The following is a 26,816-nucleotide window of genomic DNA, read 5'->3' as shown; positions in this document are numbered from 1 at the left end:
ATTTCTTGGAAGTCATGAATTTTCATCTTGCACTGTTTAGTTTATGAAGTATTTCCAGCACCACTAGAGGTATTTCAAGGTTATCTTGGTTTTGTCTGAAGTAACTGTTTAAAGCTACTTCACTACTTAATGTTCTTCACTGTATTCTGAAATAAAGCACACAATTGGAAGATCATATTTATGAATGACAACTACTGTGTTTAGTTTTAACAAAATTAACTGAAACTGTAAAGAAGGACTCTGTGCAGAGATGCTATGAAGAGCCTACCTCTCTGTAAGCCACTAATGGATCTGCACCAGACTCTCCACCTTGGGGATCACAGGTTTGCTCAACTGGTTAACTCAGCTGCAAGCAGTTTACATATCAGATATTTAACTTGCTTCATGGAAAGCAAGAGGGAGGGCTGCTTTACTTTTTTTCCAATAGTCTTAGAGATCTGCTATCTATTCGTGTCTACAGTGTGATCTGGCAAGGAGGAAGCTCTGACAGAACATTTGCTATGTGCTAGTCACTGCAGACTTTCTCATCTAATCTCACAATGAGCCTGCAAGGTAAATATTAATTTGTTCATTTTGCAGGTGAAGAAATGGAGAGATGCATGGAGCAATCTGCCCACGTCAGTTCTTTCTAATTTAAGCTTCAGGAAGGCAAGGACCTTGCCTACCCTGAGCACCACTACATTCCCAGTGCCTAGATCAACACTGGGGCCTTGAGAGGCCCTCAGCTAGCACCTCCCAAAGGAACATGCAGAGGTTCAGGCACGCTTTCTACCACAAACACACACAAGACACTCCAAATTAGGGACCTCGGACTCCTTCACAATCCCCCACGTTTTACAGATACTCAACTGCACACGTGGGTGTGCTCCTGAAATCTGAAGTTGTTCTAGAAACGTTATTAAACCTAGTAAGCTTTGCCTTTCTAATAATAAAATAAGTAAAATAAAAATAACCAATTTTGCTCTGGCTAGGTGATAGGATTACGGGTAATTTTAATGGCCTCCTTTTTGCTGTAGTGGGTTTAAAATTTTTTCTATAATAGCTATGTGTTACTTTTGTACCAGTAAAGGTTATTTAAAAAATAAAATTAAAATCAAGTAAAAACAAACTCTAGAAAACAGATCTCTAGGCAAGAGGATCTATCACTTGTACCACTGCCTTCAATCTAGCTTAGTTTAATGCTTAGGGGATATTAACGACGTGAATAGAAATTAGATATTAGAAATACACAAATAAGTCACAGCCACATGACTATCCCCATTTCACCAGACATCCAATGCCTAAGGCACTATTTATCCACTTAAGATAGACCTGAGGTAGGCGTGGAATCTAAAACTGAGTGAGACGGTGTGTTTAATTTTTCGCATTCCCCAGCCTAGTATATGCAAGGCTTTTTCTCTTTAACCACAATCCTGAAAATGAATATGAGCTTATAAATGGAAATTCCACTAAGGAGAAAAAAAAAAGCATTCATTCATAAAAACAAGCAAACACACAGAACTTTTAAACCAGAACTTACAAAAGTTTGACTATTCAAGTTAACACAGTTAAGACCCGAGAGAGTCTTCTAATTCCACAATGTGAGAGAGCAGCAAAGATGAGCAAAAGCAGAGAATTACTAGGCAACGTTCATTAGTATCAAGTCTGTCAAAAGATCCTCAATAGAAAGTCACCGAAAGGTTTTTGCTGTGGTATACTTAACCCAAAAAGGTACTCTGACAGATGGGAAAACTGAAGATTCTTTGAGCTGAGAAACAATTACCAGAATAAGAAGCAATTTCTAGAATAACGGTTTTAAACTTTTGCTTGGGCATCATAACGCTGTTTCATGTTTCACCCAGAAGCCTAGAAACATGGAGACACTGTGGTGAGGACAGGGGCAGGGCTGGGAGACCCCGAGCCCCTCAGACACTCTTTACACTCCCAGCAGCGATCTCCTGACACATCCCAGGAAAACACCTCAGAGGAGTGCCCCACCGTAGGCCCTAGGAGTTTAGACACTAAAAATCAAATACTTTTTCCCAAAAACGCATAAAAAGTTATTTTCATAAGTAAATCCATGAAGGTTATTTCACAGGTTCCCATCTCCCCCTTATTTAAAATTTTGCCCCCATGAGTTTTCCTTTTTCAATGTTTGACTCTTGTTAACATTCAGAACACATGAATAAAGGCTCATGGAACACAAAACAACTCTCCAAGGAACAAAGATGATGAACTGAAAAACTAAAAAACAGGCTTCCTTTAAAATGTATGCAATCTTTTTGAGGTGAAGAGAAAATACAGTCATATTTCTGCTAATAAATGATGCCTAGTTCACAGAGATTTAAACACATGCATATTTCAACATGTTCACAAAAGCAAATCACGGTTTCTCCGGCAATAAAATGAGACTGAGAATCACTGCTTCGGAGTAAAATCACCCCATGCCCCTTATGCTAGGACTCATATGCCAGGGACCAAATAAGACATCTGAGTAGGCCGGTCTCGAGGGAGGTCAGCAGGGACCAGCAGAGCCAGATTGCTCGGCCTAGAACACAGCTGTCATCTAAGCACACCTTTCCGAAACCACTGCCCACTCCTCCCCCGCAGACCATCCCCTGCTCTCCCCAGGATAAACCTCCATTCTAGCTTCCCTGGACACCAAGCTAGAGTCCCATCTTTGACTGCACAACACACTTTAGCAAGAAAATGCCTGCCACCCTAAACAATCTCACTTAAGGACAAATTGAGTCCACTGTTTTGAGTAGCCCTAACCGTAGGGGTCCCAAGTTTTAACCAAGGAGTTCTGAACTTGCTCACTGTAGGAAGACCTAAGACAAGTCTGAAGGGTAATGTATTAGCAACAGACACTTGAGCTGAAAGGTTCTTGGCTGCAAATGACAACATGACTGATATTCTGCAAATTCACATGGTCTTATTTGTTAGCTATGGGCGGTGGAAAATGTTTAACAACCAGCTCTCCTGGGAAAAAAGCCCAGATTTGTGGCATTTGCCAATTTTCATGATGAACTCGAACCACTGCAGATCTCAAGCTACCAACTTGACTTCAACTGGCTCACGAAAATCCTGAAAATGTAACAAGTAGCTAGTGTGAGCTAGTACAACAGTGGATAGGATCTAAAGATGGACCAAAGGGAATATAAGTATTATTCATTTTAAATTTGAATATGAAAAATTCGCAAAAAATCCAAGCACCTCAGGGCCTTCTTTTTAAAGTGTACACACAGATAGTAGGAAGTGTTTACCCATATCAATATACTGACACCACCAATGGAAAAAAAAAATAAATTGTTCACCTTATAATCAAGGGTTTCACATAAGTTACTGTCCAAACCAGGGCTTCTGAGTGTGAAAGAGGGTGATTTTAATAATTATACCACACAACCGGAGTAAACCAAGACTGTGAACATCAAACTAGGACATACAACTTATCTTTTTAGATGCACTAATAGAAGCTTCTTTCTAAACAGCTCCTGAAGCAGGCTTATTACTTAATGGTTAAAGAACACAATACTTTTTATTCATGTAAATATATTCCTCCATCTCAGCATGTAACTTGTTGAGTACCATGGCTGACTGTCGTGCTTGAGGGATGCAAAGCTGGGTAAAACATGGTTCCTGACCTCGCAGAGCTTAAAATCCAATGTAGTGAATGACACAAGTACCTACAGGTGTGACTGTGACAGTGCAAGTGTTACAGACCTGCTAATGACCAGGGGGCCTGAGGTGACCAGGAAGACAGAGGAGAGGGCAGCTGAGCAGGGATTTCAGAAGCAAAGTTCTGCAGAGGGCATTACAGACAGCGGACCAAATGGGAGCAGAAAGCTTTTGGGGGCAATGTGGTGACAGAGGAGTTTATAATTATCGAGCCCCTGAACTGCAGTTTGAAACAGTCTGAACAAAATAATGCTTCAGGAAAAGTTGTTCTGATGCCGCTGTGGATGGGAGGAGGCAGAGAGACTAGGCAGAAGGCTTCTCCAGAGTCAAGGATTGATGCGAAGAGCATGCATTAAGGTGGTAGCCGCAGAAATGAAAAATGTTTGCACAATCTTCTGTACCTGTCTTCATATGTGGAGAAGAATTTACGATTTTTATGTATTAATCAATTCACATACCTTAGAACTGCCTTAAGAAATGAGACTTTTAGGCAGAAAATTCAGGATATCAAATACTGCACTCATCACAATGAAATGCTAACAGTCCCTTCTCAAACCTGAACACAGGCAGTTTACCTGTCACAATCTTGAATGCAGCCACTGCAGTTTCCTTCTTTTAGGTAACACGCTGCTCTATTTGAATATAAGACACTTAGATCATCTGCACTTCCACTTCCTAAAATCACATTGAATTAAATACAGTTAAAATCCATTAGCAAAATCACAGTGCATCAGAATTAGAAGACAAATGAGGTCTCCAGGGGCAGTGCAGTCCTACAGACTGCTGATAACAGAGCTCCGAGGAGCTGACTGTGGCCGCACTGCCCGGAGGGAAAGCCCATATGGGACAGAGGCAAACCTGCCCCGCCCGGGCACATGCTACACATTCCAAGGGACTGCTCACGGAGGTCAGGTCACACATCGCCCTCGCTCACCAGGAAGGAATGTACAGACGCAAATGGCTGTCATTCAGGAGGTGCCTGCGCTCCCCAGCGGAGGCCCTTTTGAGCCCGGGGCCCCCGAGGCGCAGCTCACCCACCTGCAGGCTCCAGCTGCGCGATCGCCGCCGAGTACCGGAGGGCCGCCTCGGCGAACTGCCCGCTCTGGAACAGCTCGTTGCCCTGGCTCTTCAGGCCGGCAGGGCCGACCGAGGCGGCGGGAGCGGGTGGCGGCACTCCGGGGCCGGGGCCGGAGGCGGAGGGCGCGTCGGCCGCGGCGGGGTCCCCGGCGTCCCGCCCGCCGCCCGGGGGCCCGTTGGCGCCACCCGCCGGCACCCGCCCCCGTCGGCCCCGCTTGTCCGCGCCGGCCCCTGGCGCCCGGCCCCGCCGCGGCGCGCCCCTCTCCGGCCGCTTGCTGCCCTCGCTTTTGCCGGTCAGCTTCTTCTGGATGTTGCCCATGGCTCCCGCCGGCTCGGCGGCCTCTGTGGGAAGTGGATGCGGGAAGTGAGGGTTTGCATCATCAGGAGAAACTACCGCGGATAGCCGCGGGGGTGCCCGGCGCGGAGGCGCGCTCGCCGGGGAGGCCGGGCTGGCACCGCCCCTCGGGGCCGCCCCTCCAGGCGCGCGTGCGCCCAGAGGGTGTACCGCGGCGGCAGCGCGCTCCCGAGCCCGCGGCTGCCTCAGCTCCGGACAGAAGCCGACCTCGAACCTAACTCTTTAAACGCTGAAGAACTTGTGACGTGAACACTGGCATTTCAAAATCATTCCCTTCATCAAAGCATTATGTGCCGAGGCAGATCTTACAAAATAGGTACTTTTCCTCTATTTACTATTCATGATTGAATGAATGGAGTTACTAAAACTTGAATACAATAATTGCACCCAAGGTTAGGGTACCGTTTCCTTATTTTAAAGGATTGGGAGAAAAAGATCATTTGAAAGAAAAATAAAGTCCAAGTGATTTTTAAGTCATTTTAAAGTGAATTTAGCAAAAAAGTCACATAAAACAAGCACCTAATTTTTGAGCTTAAAGTGAGCCTTAAAAAGACTATTCCTTTGATCTTGATTCAAAGATTTCATGTATTAAACCTTTAATAATTGATTATCGAATCTATTTTAAAACATAAAAATGATGTATAAATATTTCATTGATGGGTGTCTTATCAATATTTAAAACAAAGCAATTCATCATTTCAAAACACTGTTACAAAGTACTTAAATACTACAGAGACTTCTAAGCTTTTTTTAGCAATCTAATCTGATTCTTAATGGGTATATTTTCCATTCTGTTTCATGAATGGTAAAGCCAGGATGTGAAGCACAGAGAGGGAGGGAACAGAAAACCTCAAATACTTAAATGAAAATCAGTGGATAGTCACCATAAGGCAAGCCCTAAGTATAAAAACACTATTTAGTAAATACAGTTTCCTATACAGTGGAATAACATCCAATTTTCTATCACTAACCAAAAGGGGCTTAATTATTAAAGCAATTAAAAGATCTTGTTATAGCGGTAAGTTCCCAGATTGGACCAGTAGGATTCCTGCAGCAAGGTGGCAGTCCTCCTCATCTGGTATCTGCTACTCAAGTCCTCACCCAGTAGAAAAATGCATGGAGCATAAGTCAGCGTCAGCAGAAACAATGGGCAACTTATTATTATTGTCCATTCCCTTGTGCGTCATCCCTCCATGTCTGACCAATACTATTACTAAATAGTATTGTTTTTTTAGAACTTAATATGGGTCAAGACATTTACATATATTATCATTTTCTATTATCATTAATCTTTATACCAAGTATTATCATATCCAATTTACAAATGAGGCAACAGAGACACAAGGAAGAAGCTAAGAAATTTTGCTCAAGCAGAGAGCTAGAAACCAGCATAACTGGGATTCCAGTGAAATGAACTGAATGCAAAGCTGCACCTCTTTCCTTAAGATTGAAATGTCTCTGGACAACTCTGCCAATCTCTGCAAAGAAAGGTAAGCAGAGGCCAGAACATGAAAGACCTGTGAGTCCTGTTGGGTACTGCACTACCTGTGGGACATTCCAGAGGAGTTGTTCAGGAGGTGGCTCCAAATGTAGATCAGAAGAGTGGCATTATCTAGAGACACTGACTTGGGAGTTGCTGGCATATAAAGGATCATCAAGGTTTGGATGTGGATGGGGTCACTCACATCTTCCAAAGGATCCCTGAGAAATACTAACACTTAAATAATGATCATAGGAAGAATCTGCTGTGGAGATGGAGGAGTATGTAGAAATAGATTCTGCCTCAGAAACCAAAAAGAAAGAGTATTTCAGGGAGAAAGGAGTCAACATTAACAAATATCAAAGGAGGGAATGGTCAACAGTGTCAACTGCCTAAGGACTAAAGGGAACCATTAGATCTAAAGACCACAAGGACTTCAGTAGCCTTGGGTGGGGTAGTTTGGGTAGTTGGTGGATACAAAAATCCTCAACAAAATACTAGCAAACTGAATCCAACAGCATATTAAAAGGATTATACATCACGACTAAGTGGGATTTATCTCAAGAATGGAAGAGTAGTTCAACAGCAGAAAATCTATCTATACAACACACCACATTAATAGAACAAGGGGGAAAACCACATGATCAAATCTGACACTGAAAAGGCATTTGACAAAATCCAACACCCTTTCATGATAAAAACACTGGGATAAGAATTAGGAACAGGGGCCAGCTCCATGGCTGAGTGATTAAGTTCATGCACTCCACTTTGGTGGCCCATGGTTTTGCCAGTTTGGATCTTGGGCACAGACCTAGCACTGCTCATCAAGCCATGCTGAGGTGGCGTCCCACACAGCAGAACTAGAAGGACCCACAGCTAAAATATACAACTATGTACTGGGGAGCTTTGGGGAGAAGAAGGAAAAATAAAATAAAATAAAAAATAAATGTTTTTTAAAAACCCCAGGAACAGAAGTGAAATTTCTCAACCTGATAAAGTAGATTTACAAAAAACTCACAGCGAACATCATAAAAATCAGGAACAAGACAAGTATGCCGTTTTCACCACAGCTACTCAGTATTGTACTGGAAGTTGTAGCCTGATCAGTTAGACAAGAAAACGAAATAAAAGGCATCCATACTGGAAAGGAAGAAGTAAAACTATCTCTCTTGGTAGATGAAATGATTATATAGAAAGAGATACATTCTTTGGGATTATAAATATAATATATAAAATATTATAATATATAACATAATATATATAATCCCAAAGAATTGTATATATATGTGTGTGTATATATGTTCCCAAAGAATATACACAAACACACACAAACCTCTACTAGAGTTAATAAGCAAATTCAGCAAAGTTTCAGGGTACAAGATGAACACACAAAATCAGTTGTTTTTATACACGAGCAACAAACAATCCAAGAGGAAATTACAAAACAATTACATTTACAATAGCATCCAAAGGAATAAAATATTTAGGAATAAATTTAACCAAGGAAGTGAAAGACTTGTATACTGAAAACTACAAAAGATTGCTGAAAGAAATTAAATAAATGGAAAGATATCTCTTGATCATGGATAGGAAGACAATGTTAAGATATCAATACTACCCAAAACAATCTACAGATTCAACATAATCCCTGTGAAAATTCCACAGCCTTGTTTGCAGAAATGGAAAAGCTGATCCTCAAATTCATATGGAATAGCAAGAGGCCCAGTATAGCCAAAACAATCTTGAAAAAGAAGAACAAAATCCAAAGGACTCACACTTCTGATTGCCAAACATACTAAAAGCTACAGTAATCTAACACTGTTGTCCTGACATAAGGACAGACTATAGACCAATGGAATAGAATTGAGAGTCCAGAAATAAACCCTTACATTGGGTTTATTGCCAGTTGTTTTTTGACAAGGGTGCCAAGTCCATTCAATGGGGAAAGAATAGTCTCTTTAAGGAATGGTGTTGGGACAACTGGATTTCCACATGCTCATTAAAAAAAAAAGCTAAGTCAGACTCCTTCCTCCTTCAATCAAAATAAATCAATGACCTGGATGTAAAAGCTAAAACCATAAAACTCTTAGAAAAAAACATAGGGGTAAATCTACATGATCTTGGATTTGACAATCAATTTTTCCATATGACACCAAAGGCATAAGCAACAAAAGAAAAAATAGATAAATTGGACTTTGTCAAAATTAAAAAATTTTGTGCATCAAAGGACATTATCAAGAAAGTAAAAAGACAACCCACAAAATGGGAGAAATTATGTGCAAATTGTATATCTGATAAGGGTCTAGTATCCAGAATATATAAAGAACATTTACAATGCAACAATAAAAAGATAAATAACCTAATTTTAAAATGGGCAAAGAACTTGAATAAACATTTCTCCAAAGAAGATATACAAATGACTAATACACACATGAAAAGATGGTCAACATAAGTTATTAGGGAAATGCAAATCAAAACCCTAAGGAATTACCACTTGACACCCACTAGGATGGCTATAATCAAAAAGACAAACCATAGCAAGTGTTTGCAAGAATGTGGAGAAATTGGAATCCTCATATATCGCTGGTGGAACTACAAAAAGGTGTATCCACTTTGGAAAACAGTCTGGCATTTTCTCAAGAAGTTAAATGTAGTTACCATATAACCCAGCATTCCACTCCTAGGTAAATACCCAAGAAAATAAAAAACATGTTCACACACACACATGCACACACACAAAACTTGCATGTGAATATTCATAGCAGCATTATTCATAATAGCCAAAAAGTGGAAACAAGCCAAACATTTACCAACTGATGAATGGATAAAGAAAATGTGGTATTACCCATGCAATGGAATATTATTTGTCCGTAAAAAGGAATGAAGTACTAATACATGATGCAACATGGATAAACTTGAAACACTATGCTAAGTGAAAGAAGCCAGACACAAAGGGCCACATATTGTATGATTCCATTTATATGAGATATTCAGAACAGGCAAATCTATAGAGACAGAAAGTAGATTAGTGGTTGCCAGGGGAAGGGGAGATGGGAGTGACTGCTAATGGGTATGGAATTTCTTTTGTGATGATAAAAATGTTCTGGAATTAGACAGGGATGATGGTTGCACAATCTTGTGAATATACTAAAATCCACTGAATCTGAAAAGGATGAATTTTATGATATATGAATTATATCTAAATTTTTAAAAAAAGAGTGCTTATTTCATCTTACCCTTGACAACAAATCATACTTTCTTTTTTTTCTACCTTGGCCAATTTGATGGGAGAAAATAATAATCTATATTTAATTTTCATTTTTTCATTAGCAATACAAAATTTATTGATTATTTAGTTTCTTCATGAGTGATTTATCCGTTCATATGCTTTGTTCATGTTGGTACTGGGCTCTTTAACGTCTTCTTATTGTTTCATAAAAGCTCTTCATATTATAAGGTTATCGACTTGACATTTTTCCTAGTTTGTCATTTGCCTTTTTATTTTTTTATGGCATCTGACTTATACAGGTTTTTCATTTTTACATAATCAAAATATTCACCTTTCTGTTTATGATTTTGTCTGTTGTTTTAACTCTTTGAAATCCCCACCCTTCCACCCTCCTGATCCTGCCAATTCTAGGAAAAGAGAAATATTTTTCTATATTTTATTCTTCTTTTTGTGAGTGACTGTTTCTTTTCTTATATTTCATTTTCAGGTGGGGAATAAGCAACAGTACTACAAGGGAGCTAGACAGTTCTTTCCCTCTGATTACTGCTTACAGACTCTGCAGGGAGACAATAAATACCAAAGTCTGACAGCTACAGCTGTGTGAGGACAGCTACTTCTAAATGGGGAGTTTCTGAGAAAGCCATGGACTCAAATCCCCAGATCTAATCAGCCTGGCAAATAGGCAGGTATTTCTTCATACTAGTCCTGAGAAGGACAGATGAGAAAGCTCTTTTTACAAGTTATCTCACAATAGAACTGGGCAAAGGTGAACATAAGATAGTTCTGTTGTTTTTACTTCATTTTAAAAGGACTACTTCTGAGCTTCCAGCCATTTATTCTACCTAATCTTGATTGGCTTTCCTGATAAAAAGGAACTAGTGTCTTAAAATGTACATTCTTCCTATCAAGATATTTTTGTTTTCTGAATCTTAAGTATTTTTATATATTCCCTAATCTACAAAATTATTGGGGGGCAGGAATGACAGGATCAGAAATGGTTCTCCTAAAGCTCTGGCTGCCTGCAGAGCAGAAAAGGAATATTGCTTCTCTATGGGACTCACCTAAGGGATAACCACCTAATTCAGAGAGAAACATCTTATCAACCTGTTAAATGATATTACACTATCACAATCCTGACTCAGATTTCTAATCACAGAAGTAGTATTACTGATTTTTTAATGATTAACCCTTTCCTGAAGGTTTATCTCTATTTGTAAGGAGGGCCTTTTAGTATCTTCCCCCCACCCAGCTTTATGGAGATATAATTGATAAACAACATTGTGTAAGTTTAAGGTATACGATGTGATGATTTGATACATATATATATATTGCAAAATTATTACCACAATAAGGTTACTTAATGCATCCATCACCTCATATAACTACTTTTTTTTTTGTAGTGAGAACATTAAAGATCTACTCTCTTAGCAACTTTCAAGTATATATTGCAATATTGTTAACTGTAGTCACAATGCTGTATATTAGATCCCCAGAACTTACTCATCTTACAACTCGAAGTTTGTACCCTTTATTCAATCAACTTCCCCCCAATACCCTCCTCCCCTAGTCCCTGGCAACCACCATTCAACTCTCTATGAGTTTGTCTTTTTTTAGATTCCACACATAAGTGAGATCATATAGTATTTGTCTTTCTCTGACTTATTTCACTTAGCATAATACCCTCAAGATCCATCCATGCTGTCACAAATGGCAGGATTTCCTTTTTTTATGGATGAATAACATTCCATTGTGTGTGTCTATGTATAAGCATGTGTGTTATCACATTTTCTTTATCCATTCATCTGCTGTTGAACACTTAGGTTCTTTCCATGTCTTGGCTATTGGGAATAATGCTGCAATGAACATAGGAGTGCAGATATCTCCTTGAGATACTGATTTCATTTCTTTTGGATATATACTCAAAAGTGGGATGGCTGGACTGTGTTAGTTCTATTTTTAATTTTTGCGGAACCTCCATACTGTTTTCATAGCGGCTGTACAATTTACATTTTACATTTTTGAAATGTACATTTTACATTTATATTTACAATTTACATTTCCACCAACAGCGCACAAGGCTTCCCTTTTCTCCACATCTTCACCAATATTTGTTATCTCTTGTCTTTTTGATAAGAGCCATTCTAACAGGCATGAGATGGTATCTCATTGTGGTCTTGATTTTCATTTCCCTGATGATTAGTGATGTTGAGCACATTTTCATGTATCTGTTGGTCATTTGAATGTCTTCTTTGGAAGTGTCTATTCGGTTCCTCTTCCCATTTTTTAATAAAAAAGGCTTGCATTAGTCTTTAACTCACTTGTTCCTCACCATAGTTTCAGCTTCTGATAAGAGTTCTTGGTACAACGTCAGGGAGCACAAGAATGGACAAACACCAGATTATATCTGTTTCTTTGACAGTGTAGCCTGGCGATGTTCAGCCTGGGTTTTACAGAACCTATACTTTCTTAGTTGGCATCCAGTAACCGCTTTTAAGAGATAGACTTTGGAATCACACCAATTTGGGGCCATATCCTAACCATATGACTTACAACCTGGCAAATCTGGCAAATAATTTAACCTTTCTAAGTTTCCAATCCCTAATCTATAAAAGTATGAATAGTTATAGCTTCCTTGAGGATTAAATAAAATAATCTATGTAAAGCACTTTCTTTCTTTCTTTTTTTTTTTTTTTGAGGAAGATTAGCCCTGAGCTAACTGCTGCCAATCCTCCTCTTTTTGCTGAGGAAGACTGGCCCTGAGCTAACATCCGTGTCCATCTTCCTCTACTTTGTATGTGGGATGCCTACCACAGCATGGCTTGACAAGCAGTGCCATGTCTGCACCCAGGATCCGAACCAGCGAACCCCATGCCGCCAAAGTGGAACGTGAGCAGTTAACCACTTGCCACCAGGCCGGCCCCTGTAAAGCACTTTCATAGTTCTTCAAATGTGCTAATCTTTCAAAAACATAATAATGAGAAAAGCAGTTCCTGTCAAGATAAACTCACTCCACCGTGTCTCCCACTGAATAGACTAAAAACCTGGGACGGAATTCACAAAGCAGCTATATGAGGAGACTGAAAAGTAAATGGTAGCAGGCTGACTGGGGAAGGGAACTAGAACTTGAAAGATCACTAAACTAGCAGTGAGCTTCTCATTTTTCTTTCCTCTGATATCTCCTAGCCTAGATCAAAGGCAGTCCAAAACCCAGAACTGTGCACTGAGTGTGCACAGAAAAAGCTGCAGAAGAAATCCTCTATTACTTATCTAAAGCAAAAAGACAGTTGACCTCTATGGAAGAGAGAGTTGGGGAAATCCCCTGTTTCTTGTTTGTTTGTTTTGTTTTTTCATTCTCTCCAATCCCAGCTTCCCGGCAATCCTGCAGCAGTTGCCATGGCAGTAGCAGCCGAGTAGATAACTAAAATTTTGAGGGAGAGGGACTCTTATCTCTGGCCAGAGAAACTGTGGTCCCAAAAATGTCCCCATTGCTTTTTTCTCTCTCTGTCCTCTTGTTGCCCAGTCCCAGAGACACACAGTCCTGAGAAGTGTGCAGTAGAATGGAGAAATTAAAAGCCTGGCTTTCTAGCCAGAGGAAGAGGAAGGAAAATGGTGGGAGCCAGAAAGAGTACAGAAGAATCACAGACACAAGGGAACTCAAGAAAACAAACGCATAAAATTGTGTACAAACTGGGCTTACCCTCTAGGTGATCCATATCATAAATCTGATCCTAAACATCATATTAAAAATTTTGAGAAGTGAATTACAGGGGAAGACCATTGCCCAGACCCTAGCTGGTCATGGGGTGGTGCACATGTGGGACAGGTACAAATAGCACTGTAGAGGTTTTGAAACTAAACTGACATTAGTACCATAGTCCACAGAAGTCAGGTAGGAAAACTTTTACCCAAACATAAACAGATTGATTAACTGATTTTGTATAAAGTACAAAACTATTTAACAAATGAGGAAGAAAGAAAATCTTAGCATTTGGCAAGGGAAAAGACAAGTAACTCCAAACCCTAGGTAACAAGGATATTGTGAATTCTCAAAGACTTTACAGTGGCTATAATAACCATGCTCCAAGAAATAAAGGCAAACACTCTTGAAATGAAAAGAAAGATTAAACAGCTTTGCAGAGAAATAGAAGATTAAAAAAAAAAGAACCAAATGGAAATTTTATAATGAAAAAACTACAATAACCAAAATAAAAAATTCACTGAATGGGTAAAATAGTTGAATTGAGATGACAGAGGAAAAAGTCAGTGAACCTGAATATAGATCAATAGAAATTTTTCAATCTTAACAACAAAAAGAAGAAAAAAACTGACAAAAAAATGAACAAAACCTCAAGGACTTGTGGGACAATACTAAATAGTCTAACAATTGTGTCATAACAGTCCCAATAGGAGAGGAGAAATAATGTTTCCCAGAAAAAAATTTGAAGAAATTATGGCTGACAACTTCCCAAATGTGGCAGTGACATTAACTTATAGATTCAAGAAGCTCAGCATACCCCAAAAGGATGAATTCAAAGAAACCTACATCAAGACACACCATAATCAAACTGCTAAAAAATAAAAACATAGAAAAAGTCTTGAAAGCAGCCAGAGAAAAACAATGCATCATATATAGGGGAACAACAATTTGAATGGCAATGAATTTCTCATCAGAACCATGGAGGATAGAAGGCAGCAGAAGAAAATGTTTAAAATGCTGAAAGAAAGAACTGTCAATCCAGAATTCTATATCCAGCAAAAATATCCTTAAGAAATTTAGGTAAAATAAAGGCATCCTCAATGAAGGAAAACTAAGAGAATTCATCTCTAGCAGAACTTCTTTAAAAGAAATGCTAAAGGATGTACTTTGGATGTAAAGGAAATGATACCAGAAAGAAACTTGGGACATCAGGAATGAAGGAAAAACAGAAATGACAAATATCTGAGTAAACAAAATAGACTGTTTTTCTCTTCATAAATTCTTCAAAATATGTAGAAAGATTGAAGGCAAAAATCATAACATTGTCTGATGAGGTTTTCAATGAATGTAAATATAACACATATGATAACTACAACATAAAGGTGGAGGGTAAAAGGACTGATTTGGTGGTAAGGGTTTTACATTTCACTTGAAGTGGTAAAATATTAATTCTAAGTAGAATATGGAAAAGTAAGTATGTATCTATAAATCATTATTGGGACCACTAAAAGAATGTGCAAAGAAATACAACAAAATAATAAATAAATTAAAATAAAAAAACTAAACATTATTCAAATAATCTAAAAGAAAATATGAAAGAAGAAACAGTGGAACAAAAAACAGAGGGAAGAATCAGAAAAATAAGAAATACAATGTTAGACCTAATACAAACGTATCAATATTTAATTAAGTGTATATGGTGTACACATACCAAATATAAGACAGAGTAGTATAAGAATGGACTAAAAATAAAACCCAACTATATGCTGTCTAAAAGAAACCCATTTTAAGGATTCAGGTAGGTTAAAAGTGAAAGGATGGGAAAATATATATAATGCAAATATGAATCCAAAGAGAGCTGAAATGGCTACAGTAATGTCAGACAAAGTAGACTTAAAAACAAGTAAAATTACCAAAGATAGATGGACCTTATATAATGATAAAAGGATCAACTGACCAATAAATCAGAGCAATCGTAAATGTGTATGTTCCTAACAACAGAGCTTCAAGACACATGACACAAAAACTGACAGAACTAAAAGGAGAAATGGACAAATCCACAAATCTACAATACTCCTCCTTAATGAGGAATATAACAAGTAAAATCAGCAGGGATTAAGAAGAACTCAGTAGCACCATGAAACAACTGGATTTAATTGCTATTTATAGAACACTCCAACAAAAAAACAGCAAAATACATATTCTTTTCAAGTGCACATGTAATATTCATCAAGAAAGAACATAGCCTGTGACATAAGACAAGCCTTAACAAATTTAAAAGCAATGACATAACACAAAGTACATTCTCTGATCTTACTGGAAGTAAACGTAAAATCAAGAATAAAAAGATTACCGGTAAATCTCAAAAATTTGGAAATTAAATATGCCTTAGGGATCAAAGAGAGATCTTGAGGGAAATTAGAAAATATTTTTAACTGAATCTCAATGAAAATAAAACATAAAATGTGTGGAATGTAGATAAAGCCATGCTTAGAAGAAAACACAGCATCAAATGCTTATGTTAGGGGAAAGAAGTTTCAAATCAACATTCTAAGCCTCTATCTTTTTTTTTCTTTTTTTTTTTTGAGGAAGATTAGTCCTGAGCTAACATCCACCATGAATCCTCTTCGTTTTTTGCTGATGAAGATTAGCCCTGAGCTAACACCTGTGCCCATCTTCCTCTACTTTATATGTGGGATGCCTGTGACAGCATGGCTTGACAAGCAGGGCATAGGTCCACACCTGGGATCCAAACCAGAGAACCTCAGGCTGCCAAAGCAGAGTGCGCAAACTTAACTGCTACACCACCAGGCCGGCCCTAAGTCTCTATCTTGAGAAACTATCTTAGAAAAAGAGGAGTAAAATAAGCCCAATACAAGCAGAAGGAAGGAAATGATAGAAAGGAGAAATCAAGGAAACTGGCAAAGAAAAAAAAGGAGAGAAAAATCAATGAGACAAAAGGTGGTGTTTTGAAAAGATCAATAACATTGAAAACATTTAGCCACACTGGCAAACCGAAAAAGAGAGAAAACACAAATTACCAATATCAAGAAGAGGGGATATCACTACAGATCAACCAGACATTAAAACTGTAATAAGGGATTCCTATGAACAACTCTATGCCCATAAATTCAACAACTTGGATGAAATGGACCAATTTCTTGAAACTACAAATCTATCAGGATTCACCCAAGAAAAAAACAGATAGCCTAAATAGTTGTATATCTATTAAAGAAATTGAATTTGCAATTTAAAACTTTTCACAAAAGAAACTCCAGGCCTAGATGGTTTCACTGGCAAATTCTACCAAATATTTAAAAATTCTACCATCAATTCTACACAATCTCTTTTAGAAAATAGAAGTGATGGAAACATATCCCAACTCCCAACTTTTATGAGGCCATAATTGCTCTGATACAACAAAATTAAAAGAGAAATTAAAAGCCTGGCTTTTAACCAGACAAGCACGGTACAAAAAAAGAATAACTATAGTCCAATATCTCTCGTGAATGTAGATGCAAAAATCCTCAAGAAGATATTAGCAAATAAAATCCAGCAATAGGGGCTTGCCCAGTGGCACAGCGGTTAAGTGCGCACATTCCACTCCGGTGGCCCGGGGTTCGCCGGTTTGGATCCCGGGTGCGGACTTGGCACCGCTTGTCAAGCCATGCTGTGGCAGGCGTCCCACATATAAAGTAGAGGAAGATGGGCACAGGCCCAGTCTTCTGCAGCAAAAAGAGGAGGATTGGCAGCAGATGTTAGCTCAGGGCTAATCTTCCTCAAAAAAAAAAAAAAAAAAATCCAGCAATATATGAAAAGGTTAATACAATGATGATTGATGGGTTTATCCCAAGAATTCAAGGCTGGCTCAACATCTGAAAATCTATAAACATAATCTAATATATCAACAGACTAAAGAAGAAAAACCACATGATCAAATCAATTGACAGAAAAAGTAGTCGAAAAAATTCAACACCAATTCAAGACAAAAAGTCTCAATCATCTAGAAATAGAAGATTACCTCATTAATTGGATAAAGGCCATCTATCATAAACTCACAGTTAATATCAAACTTGATGGTGGAAGACTGAATGCTTGTCCTCTAAGATTGAGAACAAGGCATGCATGTCTACTCTCACCACTCTTGTTCAACACCATAATCCTTAGCCAGAGCAATAAAGCATGAAAAAGAAAGAAAAGATGTACAGATTGGAAATGAAAAAATAAAACTGTCCTTATTTGCAGACAACATAATTGTCTATGAAAAAAATTCCAAAGAATCTTTGAAAAGAATCCTGGAACTAATCAGTGAGTTAGCATAATTGCAAGATCCAAGTCAACATATTTTTAAAAACCAATCATATTTCTATATTCTAGCAATGTACAAATGAATTTTAAATCTTCTGAAATTAAAAAAAGTATTATTTACAATAGCTCCCCCCAAACTGAAATACTTAAGTATAAATCTGTCAAAGTATGTGCAGTATCTGTATGCCATAAACTTCAAAACACTAATAAAATAAAATTAAAAAGACCTAAATAGGGGCCGGCTCCGTGGCCGAGTGGTTAAGTTCTTGCACTCTGCTGCGGCGGCCCAGGGTTCGGATCCTGGGCGCTGACATGGCACCGCTCGTCAGGCCACGTTGAGATGGTGTCCCACATCCCACAACTAGAAGGACATGCAACTAAGACATACAACTGTGTATAGGGGCGGGGTTGGGGAGATAAAGCAGAAAAAAAAAAAAAAAAGACCTAAATAAATGGAGAGACATACCATGTTCACGGATTGGAAAACTCAATATAATTACAACGTCATATCTCCCCTAAACTGATCTATATATTCAATACAATTCCAATCAAATTCCCAGCATGACTTTTTCTAGATATAGAAAAACTGACTGACCTACTTCATATTTGCTATCTTATTGTACTCTTGTACATATTATAGTGATAGAGGAAAATTCCTTGTATTTTGCAGTGAGTGGAAATGTAAATTTTAGTAACATAACAAAGAGACTTGTGGTAAAATATTCATCAAATATATGTGATTTTTTTATGTAATAAAGAAATATACCTGAATGTTAAGAGAAATGGGAGGAATGCAGACCACGAAAAATAAAATATAATTGAAAAAAACCTGATTTTAAAACTATGTGGAAAGGCAAAGGAAATAGAACAGCCAAACAATTTTGAAAAAGAAAAATAAAGCTGAAGGAATCACACTACCTGATTTTAAGACTACTATAAAACTATATTACTCAAGACAGTGTGGTGTTGACAAATGGATAGACACATAGGTCACCAGAAAAGAACTGGGTCCAGAATTAGATTCTACTGGCCTCACAAATATGGCCAATTGATTTTTCACAAAGGTGCAAAGGCAGTTCAAAAGAGTGAGGATAGTTTTCAATAAATGGTTTTGGAACAGTCGGATATCCATATGCAAATAAATGAAACTCCATCTAATCCTCAAACTTCATACAAATATTAACTCAGCATGCCAGAGAAATAAGTCAGACAGAGAAAGACAAACATTGTATGATCTCATTTATATGTGGAATCTAACAAGTAATAAACTGAGATCATAGATACAGAAAAAAGATTGGTGGTTGCCAGGGGTGGTGAGTGGGGTGGGGGGGCGATGGGTGAAGAGGGTCAAAAGCTACAAAATTCCAGTTATAAAATAAATAAGTCATGAGGACATAATGTACAGCAAGGTGACTGTAGTTAATAATACTGTACTGTATATTTCAAAGGTGCTAAGAGAGTAAATATTAAAAGTTTTTATCACAAGAAAACAAAATTTTTAAACTCTGTACAGCGATAGATGTTAACTAAACATATTATGGTGATCATTTTGCAATATATACAAATATCAAATCATCATGTTGTACACCTGAAACTAACACAATGTTATATGTCAACTATATCTCAATAAAAACATTAACTCAGAATGGATATGTAAGTGTAAAACATAAAACTATGAAACTTTTAAAAGAAAATACAAGAGAAAATCTTCATGATTTTGGATTAAGCAAAGTGTTCTTAGATATAACACCCAAAGCACAGTCCATTACAACCTTTTGATAAATCGGACTCTAACTAAATTAAAACCCTTTTTTTCTGTGAAAGCTACTGTTTAAAGACTGAAAAAACAAGCTACAAACAGGGGAAGAAATATTTGCAGACCTCATGTCTACCGAAAGACTTGTATCAAGAATATAAAAAGAACTCTCAAAATTCAACAAGAAGAAAACAATTACCCAATTTAAAAAAAACTGGTGGAATAATTTGAACAGGTACTTTGCCAAAAATGATATGGGCATGGCAAATTAGCACATGAAAAGATGTTCAACATCATAGCCATTAGTAAAATGCAAATTAAAACCATAATGAGAAACCACTATACACCTAACAAAATGGCTAAAATTTCTTTTAAAATAAACCTGATAATACCAAATGCTGACAAGAACACAAAGCAACTGGAACTCTAATATGTTGCTAATGGGAATGCAAAATGGAATGCCATAGTGGAAAAAGAGTTTGGAAATTTTTTATACAGTTGAACACACACTTCCCATATGACCCAGCAATCCCACTCTTATGTATTTACCCTAGGGAAATGAAAACATATGCTCACCCAAAAACCTGAGCATGAATGCTAACAGTAGCTCTATTTGTAAATACCAAACACTGGAAACCCAAATGTCCTTTAAAAAGTGAAATGAAAAACAAACGGCAGTATATCCCTAGAATGGAACACTACTAGTCAATAAAAAGGAATGAACCAAAGATACATGCAACCACGTGAATGAATCTCAGTGACATTACGCTAAGTGAAGGAAGCTAGTCTCAAAAGGTTACATACTCTCTGATTCCGTTTATACAGCATTCTGGAAAAGGCAAAACTGTAGGAACAGAGAACACATCAGTGGTTGCCAAGGGTTGGGATGAGGGAAGGGTGTGGCTCAAAGGAGAACAAAAAGGAGTTTTTTGGTGTGATGGAATAGTTATGTATCCTGATTGTGGTGGTGAGTACATGAAATTATACAAATGTTTGAACTGTATAGCAAATAAGTCCATTTTTGCTATGTGTAAATTTTTTAAATAATAATTTAAAAATAGTAGCAATTGATATAGTTTGTACTATACCTTGTTCAAGATTTTAAATGATTTCCATTAATTGTAAGCCACTTGGCTAATTATCTTAAGCTAAATATAAACCCTAAGAAGAATATTTGTTGCCAGAACTTACTGGTTGAAAATTTGCTGGTGAACCTCAATCCTTGGAAAAGTGTTTACCTTAATTTCTCCCTTTTTTATCCTTCTGATGCTTTCTTCCTTTCCCATCTCTCTGGTGCTCTTGCCCTCTGTCTCCTCTTCTCTCGCCCCCACTTCTTTTCTACCCCTTTGTCTTTATCCTAGCTTAACTGATCATATTTTAACCTGAGGTATATATTTTACATTATATTTTTTGTCATTAAAAAATGAAAACTTATACTTCTTTTTCTTTATTTTTTTAAGTTGAATGAACAGAACATTTTACATTTCTCTCTCAAAATTAAATATTCTGTCAAATTGCTTAAAGTTGACTTTTACCTGTGAATAATTTTCAAAACTGGTATTTTCCCCTTGGTCACTCAGGAGCTCTCAAGAAGGGGGAAAAGATTTCCCCCCGTGATCGAGAGAGTAGGCAGATCTTTCCTCTTAAAGCTGATGTAACTTTCATTCTTTCATATTATGAAGATTAAGCTTTATCCAGATGCTTTTTAAAAAATATATCAAAAGTGAAATTGCATATTTAAAACAACTTTTTTGAAAGACACACATAGCAATTTTCCAACATTGCTTTCATTTTAGGCATATATCTTCTTTGAAGCCAATATATTTGTAACCAAGGAGCTATATACAAAATACTCATCTAAGAGAAAGATTTAAGGCTAACTTAAACCGTTGATGTCACGTAGACACAGCTATTTGCATTTAAAGGTGATAATCAGGAATTAAATTGAGCACTAGAAAAAGGTGTCAGGTTAAGAAGAAAAATTGGGTTTGGGAGATTAAGAAGATGAACTATGTTAACTAGACTTATTGTGGTGATCATTTCACAATATATACAAATATTGAATCATTACGGTGTACAACTGAAAATAATATAATGTGTATGTCCATAATACCTCAATAAAAAAGAAAAGAAAAGAAAAAGATGAGCTGTATTAAGAAAAAGATTAAGGAAAAGCTTGCTTGTCAATTTACAAGGCATAGCTAGAAACAGTTTGAGAGACAGAATTTCTAGACAAACAGAAAATTTGAGCCAGCTCATCATATAAAAAGGTAGCTTTCTGCATAACCAAAAGAGAAAAGATATTTTACTTTTATCTCCACTGCCATCTTCAGGTTTTTTCCCACTGTCCTTTCCATCTTCATCTTCCGAGTTTTCCACCTCCTGAATAAACATCCTTTTCCCCTTTGCTTGACTCTTAGATGCAGGTTCAGAATCTTTCAGATCTCGTTCAACCTCTGACAAGGTTTTCTGCAACATAAACGCCATAAACATCATTAAAGAAAATGTTCTTCTTTAATAAAAAAAAAAACCATTCATTCAGGTGAGAATATGAAGATAGTATTAAAAAGCGAATAAAGATAACTTAGATAAGGTTTTTATGGTGATCTTTTTCTTTTTCAAACAAGTTCATTGCTTTGTCTGATTATAATCATATATGTCTACTGTAAAAAACTTAAAACATAACAAGTACAAACAGGAAAGAAAAAACTCATCTGAATTCCTGCTGCTCAGATAACACTATTGAAATTCTGAGGATCATTTTCCTCTGTTCTTATATGTCAAATTGTCTCTGTGTCTTATGTGTCAAAATTGCCTTTAGTGGAGTCAGAGCTGCCTTTCCAGAGAAACTGCCTGCTGTCTTGAACCTTGGACTGGGACAAACCTTTGCACTGGGCCAAAATGGCAATTGTTTTACAAGCAGTTGTTTGGGAGAAAGCAGGAGAAAGGACATCTTGATCACAAAGACTGAGGATTATGGACTTTCTGAAGATAGAATGGATAGTCAATCAATATTTAGCCAAGACTACCTCTCTGCCTTCAACTCCAATTAAAATGCTTTATAACATAATCTCCTTTCTTTGCCTTTAAAAGCCCCTGACTTTTCCTCCCTAGCAGGACACTATTTGGGTTTCTACTTGAATCTGTGCTACCCAAATTGCAGTTCTTGAGCCTCTAAATAAACTTTTTGCTTCTCTTGTAGTTTATGCCTCTTATTCCTGGACATATGCATGTACACCCTCATAGATGTATAATTTTATACAAATTAAATCATACTACACATGACTTTTTTAGAGTAATGTTGAAAGTTCTTTAATATTTCATGCCAACTGGAATGAAAAATATGTATATCAGAACATTCCCCGCCCCATTCTTTTTTTTTTTTTTAAGATTTTATTTTACTTTCCTTTTTCTCCCCAAAGCCCCCCGGTACATAGTTGTATATTCTTTATTGTGGGTCCTTCTAGTTGTGGCATGTGGGACGCTGCCTCAGCGTGGTCTGATGAGCAGTGTCATGTCCGCGCCCAGGATTCCAACCAACGAAACACTGGGCCGCCTGCAGCGGAGCGCGCGAACTTAACCACTCGGCCACGGGGCCAGCCCCTCCCCGCCCCATTCTTAACAGCTTACTGAGGTATGCATAATTGACAAACTGCATGTACTTAAAATGCACAAGTTGATAGATTTTGACATAATAATAAACATATCCATCATTCCCAAAAGTTTTTTCCTGTCTTTTTGTAATAACTTCCATTCGCTCCTCCCTGCAACCACTGTCCTTTCTGTCATAATAGGTTAGTTTGCATTTTCTAGGATTCTACATAAATAGAATCATACTGTATGTACTCTTTTTTTGTTCTGGCTTCTTTCTCTCATCATAATTATTTTGAAATTCACGCATGTTGTTGTGTTTATCTATTATAGTTCATTCCTTTTGATTGCTAAGTCGCATTCTACTGTACGAATATAACATAATTTGTTTATCCATTTACCTGCTGAAGGACATTTTAAGGTGTTTTAAATTTTTCATGATTACAAATAAAACCATTATGAACATTTATGCATAATCTTTGTGTGGACATACACTTGCATTTTTCTAGGGTAATACCTAGGAATCAGATGGTTGGATCATAAGGTAGGTATGTGATTTTATGTTTAACTTTTTTTTTTTTCAATTTTCGGATGTACATCATAATATATTTTGAATTCTGTGTGGATTACATCATGTTCACCACCCGAAAACTAATCATAGTCCATCACCTCACATGTGAGCCTCATCACCCCTTATGCCCTCTCCCGTCACCCCTCCCCCTCTGGTAACCACCAATCCAATCTCCAATGCTATGGGTTTGTTTTTATCCTCTACTTCTGAGTGAGATCATATGGAATTTGACTTTCTCCCTCTGACTTACTTCACTCAGCATAATATCCTCAAGGTCCATCCATGTTGTCACAAATGGCCGGATTTCATCATTTCTTATGGCTGAGTAGTAGTTCATCGTGTATCAATACCACATCTTCTTTATCCATTTGTCCCTTGATGGGCACCTAGGTTGCTTCCATGTCTTGGCTATTGTATATAATGCTGCAATGAACATAGGGGTGCAAGGATCTTTATGCCTTTGTGTTTTCAAGTTCTTTGGATAAATACCCAGCAGTGGAATAACAGGAGATCTATTGGTAGATCTATTCTTAATTTTCTAAGGATACTCCATACTGCTTTCCATAGTGGTTGCACCAGTTTGCACTCCCACCAGCAGTGAACAAGTGTTCCCTTCTCTCCACATCCTCTCCAACATTTGTTGTTTCCTGTTTTGTTAATTATAGCCATATACCTGATTGTAGTTTTGATTTGCATTTCCCTGATAGCTAATGATGTTGAACATCTTTTCATACGCCTGTTGGCCATCTGTATATCTTCTTTGGAGAAATCTCTGTTCAGATTTTTTGCCCATTTTTTAATTGGATTGTTGGTTCTTTTGTTGTTGAGCCATACGAGTTCTTTGTATATTTTTGATATTAACCCCTTATCTGATATATGGTTTGCAAATATCTTCTCCCAATTGTTAGGTTGTCTTTTTGTTTTGTTGATGGTTTCCTTTGCTGTGCAGAAGCTTTTTAGTTTGATGTAGTCTCATTTGTTCATTTTTTCTTTTGTTTCCCTTGCCCGGTCAGACATGGGACTTGAAAATATGCTGCTAAGACATGTCAAAGAGCGTACTGCCTATGTTTTCTTCGAGAAGTTTCATGGTTTCAGGTATTACATTCAAGTCTTTAATCCATTTTGAGTTGATTTTTGTGCATGGTGTAAGGGAATGGTCTACTTTCATTCTTTTGCATGTGGCTTTCCAGTTTTCCCAACACCATTGATTGAAGAGACTCTCTTTTCTCCATCGTATGCTCTTGGCTCCCTTGTCAAATATTAGCTGTCCATAATACGTGTGGGTTTACTTCTGGGCTCTCAATTCTGTTCGATTGATCTGTGTGTATGTTTTTGTGCCAGTACCATTCTGTTTTGCTTACTATGGTTTTGTAGTATATTTTGAAATCAGGGAGTGTGATACCTCCAGCTTTGTTCTTTTTTCTCAGGAATCCTTTGGCTACTCGGAGTCTTTTGTTATTCCATATAAATTTTAGGATTCTTTGTTCTATTTCTGCGAAAAATGTTCTTGGAACTTTGATAGGGATGGCATTGAATCTATAGATTGCTTTAGTAAGTATAGAAATTTTAACGATGCTAATTCTTCCAATCCAAGAGCACAGAATATCTTTCCATTTCTTTGTGTCTTCTTCAATTTCTTTCAACAATGTTTTATAGTTTTTGGTGTATAGATCTTTCACCTCTTTGGTTAAGTTTATTCCTAGGTATTTTATTCTTTTTGTTGCAATTGTAAACGGGATTGTATTCTTAATTTCTCTTTCTGCTACTTTGTTGTTAGTGTATAGAAACACAACCGATTTTTGTATGTTGATTTTGTATCCAGTGACTTGACTGTATTTCTTTATTGTTGCTAAAAGTTTTTTAGTGGATTCTTTAGGGTTTTCTAGATATAAAATCATGTCATCTGCCAATTGTGACAGTTTCACTTCTTCTTTTCCAATGTGGATCCCTTTCATTTCTTTTTCTTGCCGGATTGCTCTGGCTAGGACTTCCAATACTACGTTAAATAAGAGTGGTGACAGTGGGCATCCTTGTCTGGTTCCTGTTCTTAGCGGGATAGCTTTCAGTTTTTCTCCATTGAGGATGATATTTGCTGTGGGTTTGTCAGATATGGCCTTTATTATGTTGAGGTATTTTCCTTCTATACCCATTTTATTTAGAGTTTTTATCATAAATGGATGCTGTATCTCGTCAAATGCTTTCTCTGCATCTATTGAGATGATCATGTGATTTTTATTCTTCATTTTGTTAACGTGGTGTATCAAGTTGATAGATTTGCAGATGCTGAACTATCCCTGCATCCCTGGAATGAAACCCACTTGATCATGATGTATGACATTTTTAATGTATTGTTGTATTTGATTTGCTAGTATTTTGTTGAAGATTTTTGCATTGATGTTCACCAGTGATATTGGCCTGTAATTTTCTTTTTTTGTGTTGTCCTTGTCTGGTTTTGGTATCAAGATAATGTTGGCTTCGTAGAATGAGTTAGGAAGCCTCCCCCTCCTCTTCAACTTTTTGGAAGAGTTTGAGAAGGATAGGTATTAAGTCTTCTCTGAATGTTTGGTAGACTTCACCAGGGAAGCCATCTGGTCCTGGACTTTTATTTTTTGGGAGGTTTTGATTGCTGTTTCGATCTCCTTACTGGTGATTGGTCTATTCAAATTTTCTACTTCTTCTTGGTCCAGTTTTGGAAGGTTCTATGTTTCTAAGAATTTATCCATTTCTGCTAGATTATCCAATTTGTTGGCATATAGCTTTTCGTAGTATTCTCTTATTATCTTTTGTATTTCTGAGGTGTCCGTTGTAATCTCTCCTCTTTCATTTCTGATTTTATTTATTTGAGACTTCTCTCTTTTTTTCTTGGTGAGTCTAGCTAAGGGTTTGTCAATTTTGTTTATCTTTTCAAAGAACCAGCTCTTGGTTTCATTAATTTTTTTCTGTTTTTTTAGTCTTTATTTCTGCTCTGATTTTTATTATTGTCAATTTTGTTTATCTTTTCAAAGAACCAGCTCTTGGTTTCATTAATTTTTTTCTGTTTTTTTAGTCTTTATTTCTGCTCTGATTTTTATTATTTCCTTCCTTCTGCTGATTTT

At 37.3% G+C, this 26,816-nt stretch overlaps 1 protein-coding gene across 5 annotated transcripts in view; it reads right to left on the bottom strand.

Moving 5' to 3' along the window:
* Positions 1–26,816, bottom strand: part of SPAG1 (sperm associated antigen 1) — a 79,678-nt gene that overhangs the window by 21,892 nt on the left and 30,970 nt on the right. For all 5 annotated transcript variants that reach the window (XM_070631861.1, XM_070631862.1, XM_070631864.1 and 2 more), the window contains 3 exons: positions 21,869–22,028; positions 4,696–5,076; positions 4,233–4,332 (listed from right to left, as the gene is read on the bottom strand). In XM_070631861.1, coding sequence (XP_070487962.1) covers positions 4,233–4,332; positions 4,696–5,076; positions 21,869–22,028 — 641 coding nt within the window. The remainder of the gene's footprint in view (positions 1–4,232; positions 4,333–4,695; positions 5,077–21,868; positions 22,029–26,816) is intronic.

Source organism: Equus przewalskii, chromosome 8, assembly GCF_037783145.1.
Source record: "Equus przewalskii isolate Varuska chromosome 8, EquPr2, whole genome shotgun sequence".
In the NCBI taxonomy this organism is placed as follows: domain Eukaryota; kingdom Metazoa; phylum Chordata; class Mammalia; order Perissodactyla; family Equidae; genus Equus; species Equus przewalskii.
This window is presented reverse-complemented; position numbering and strand designations above follow the sequence as displayed.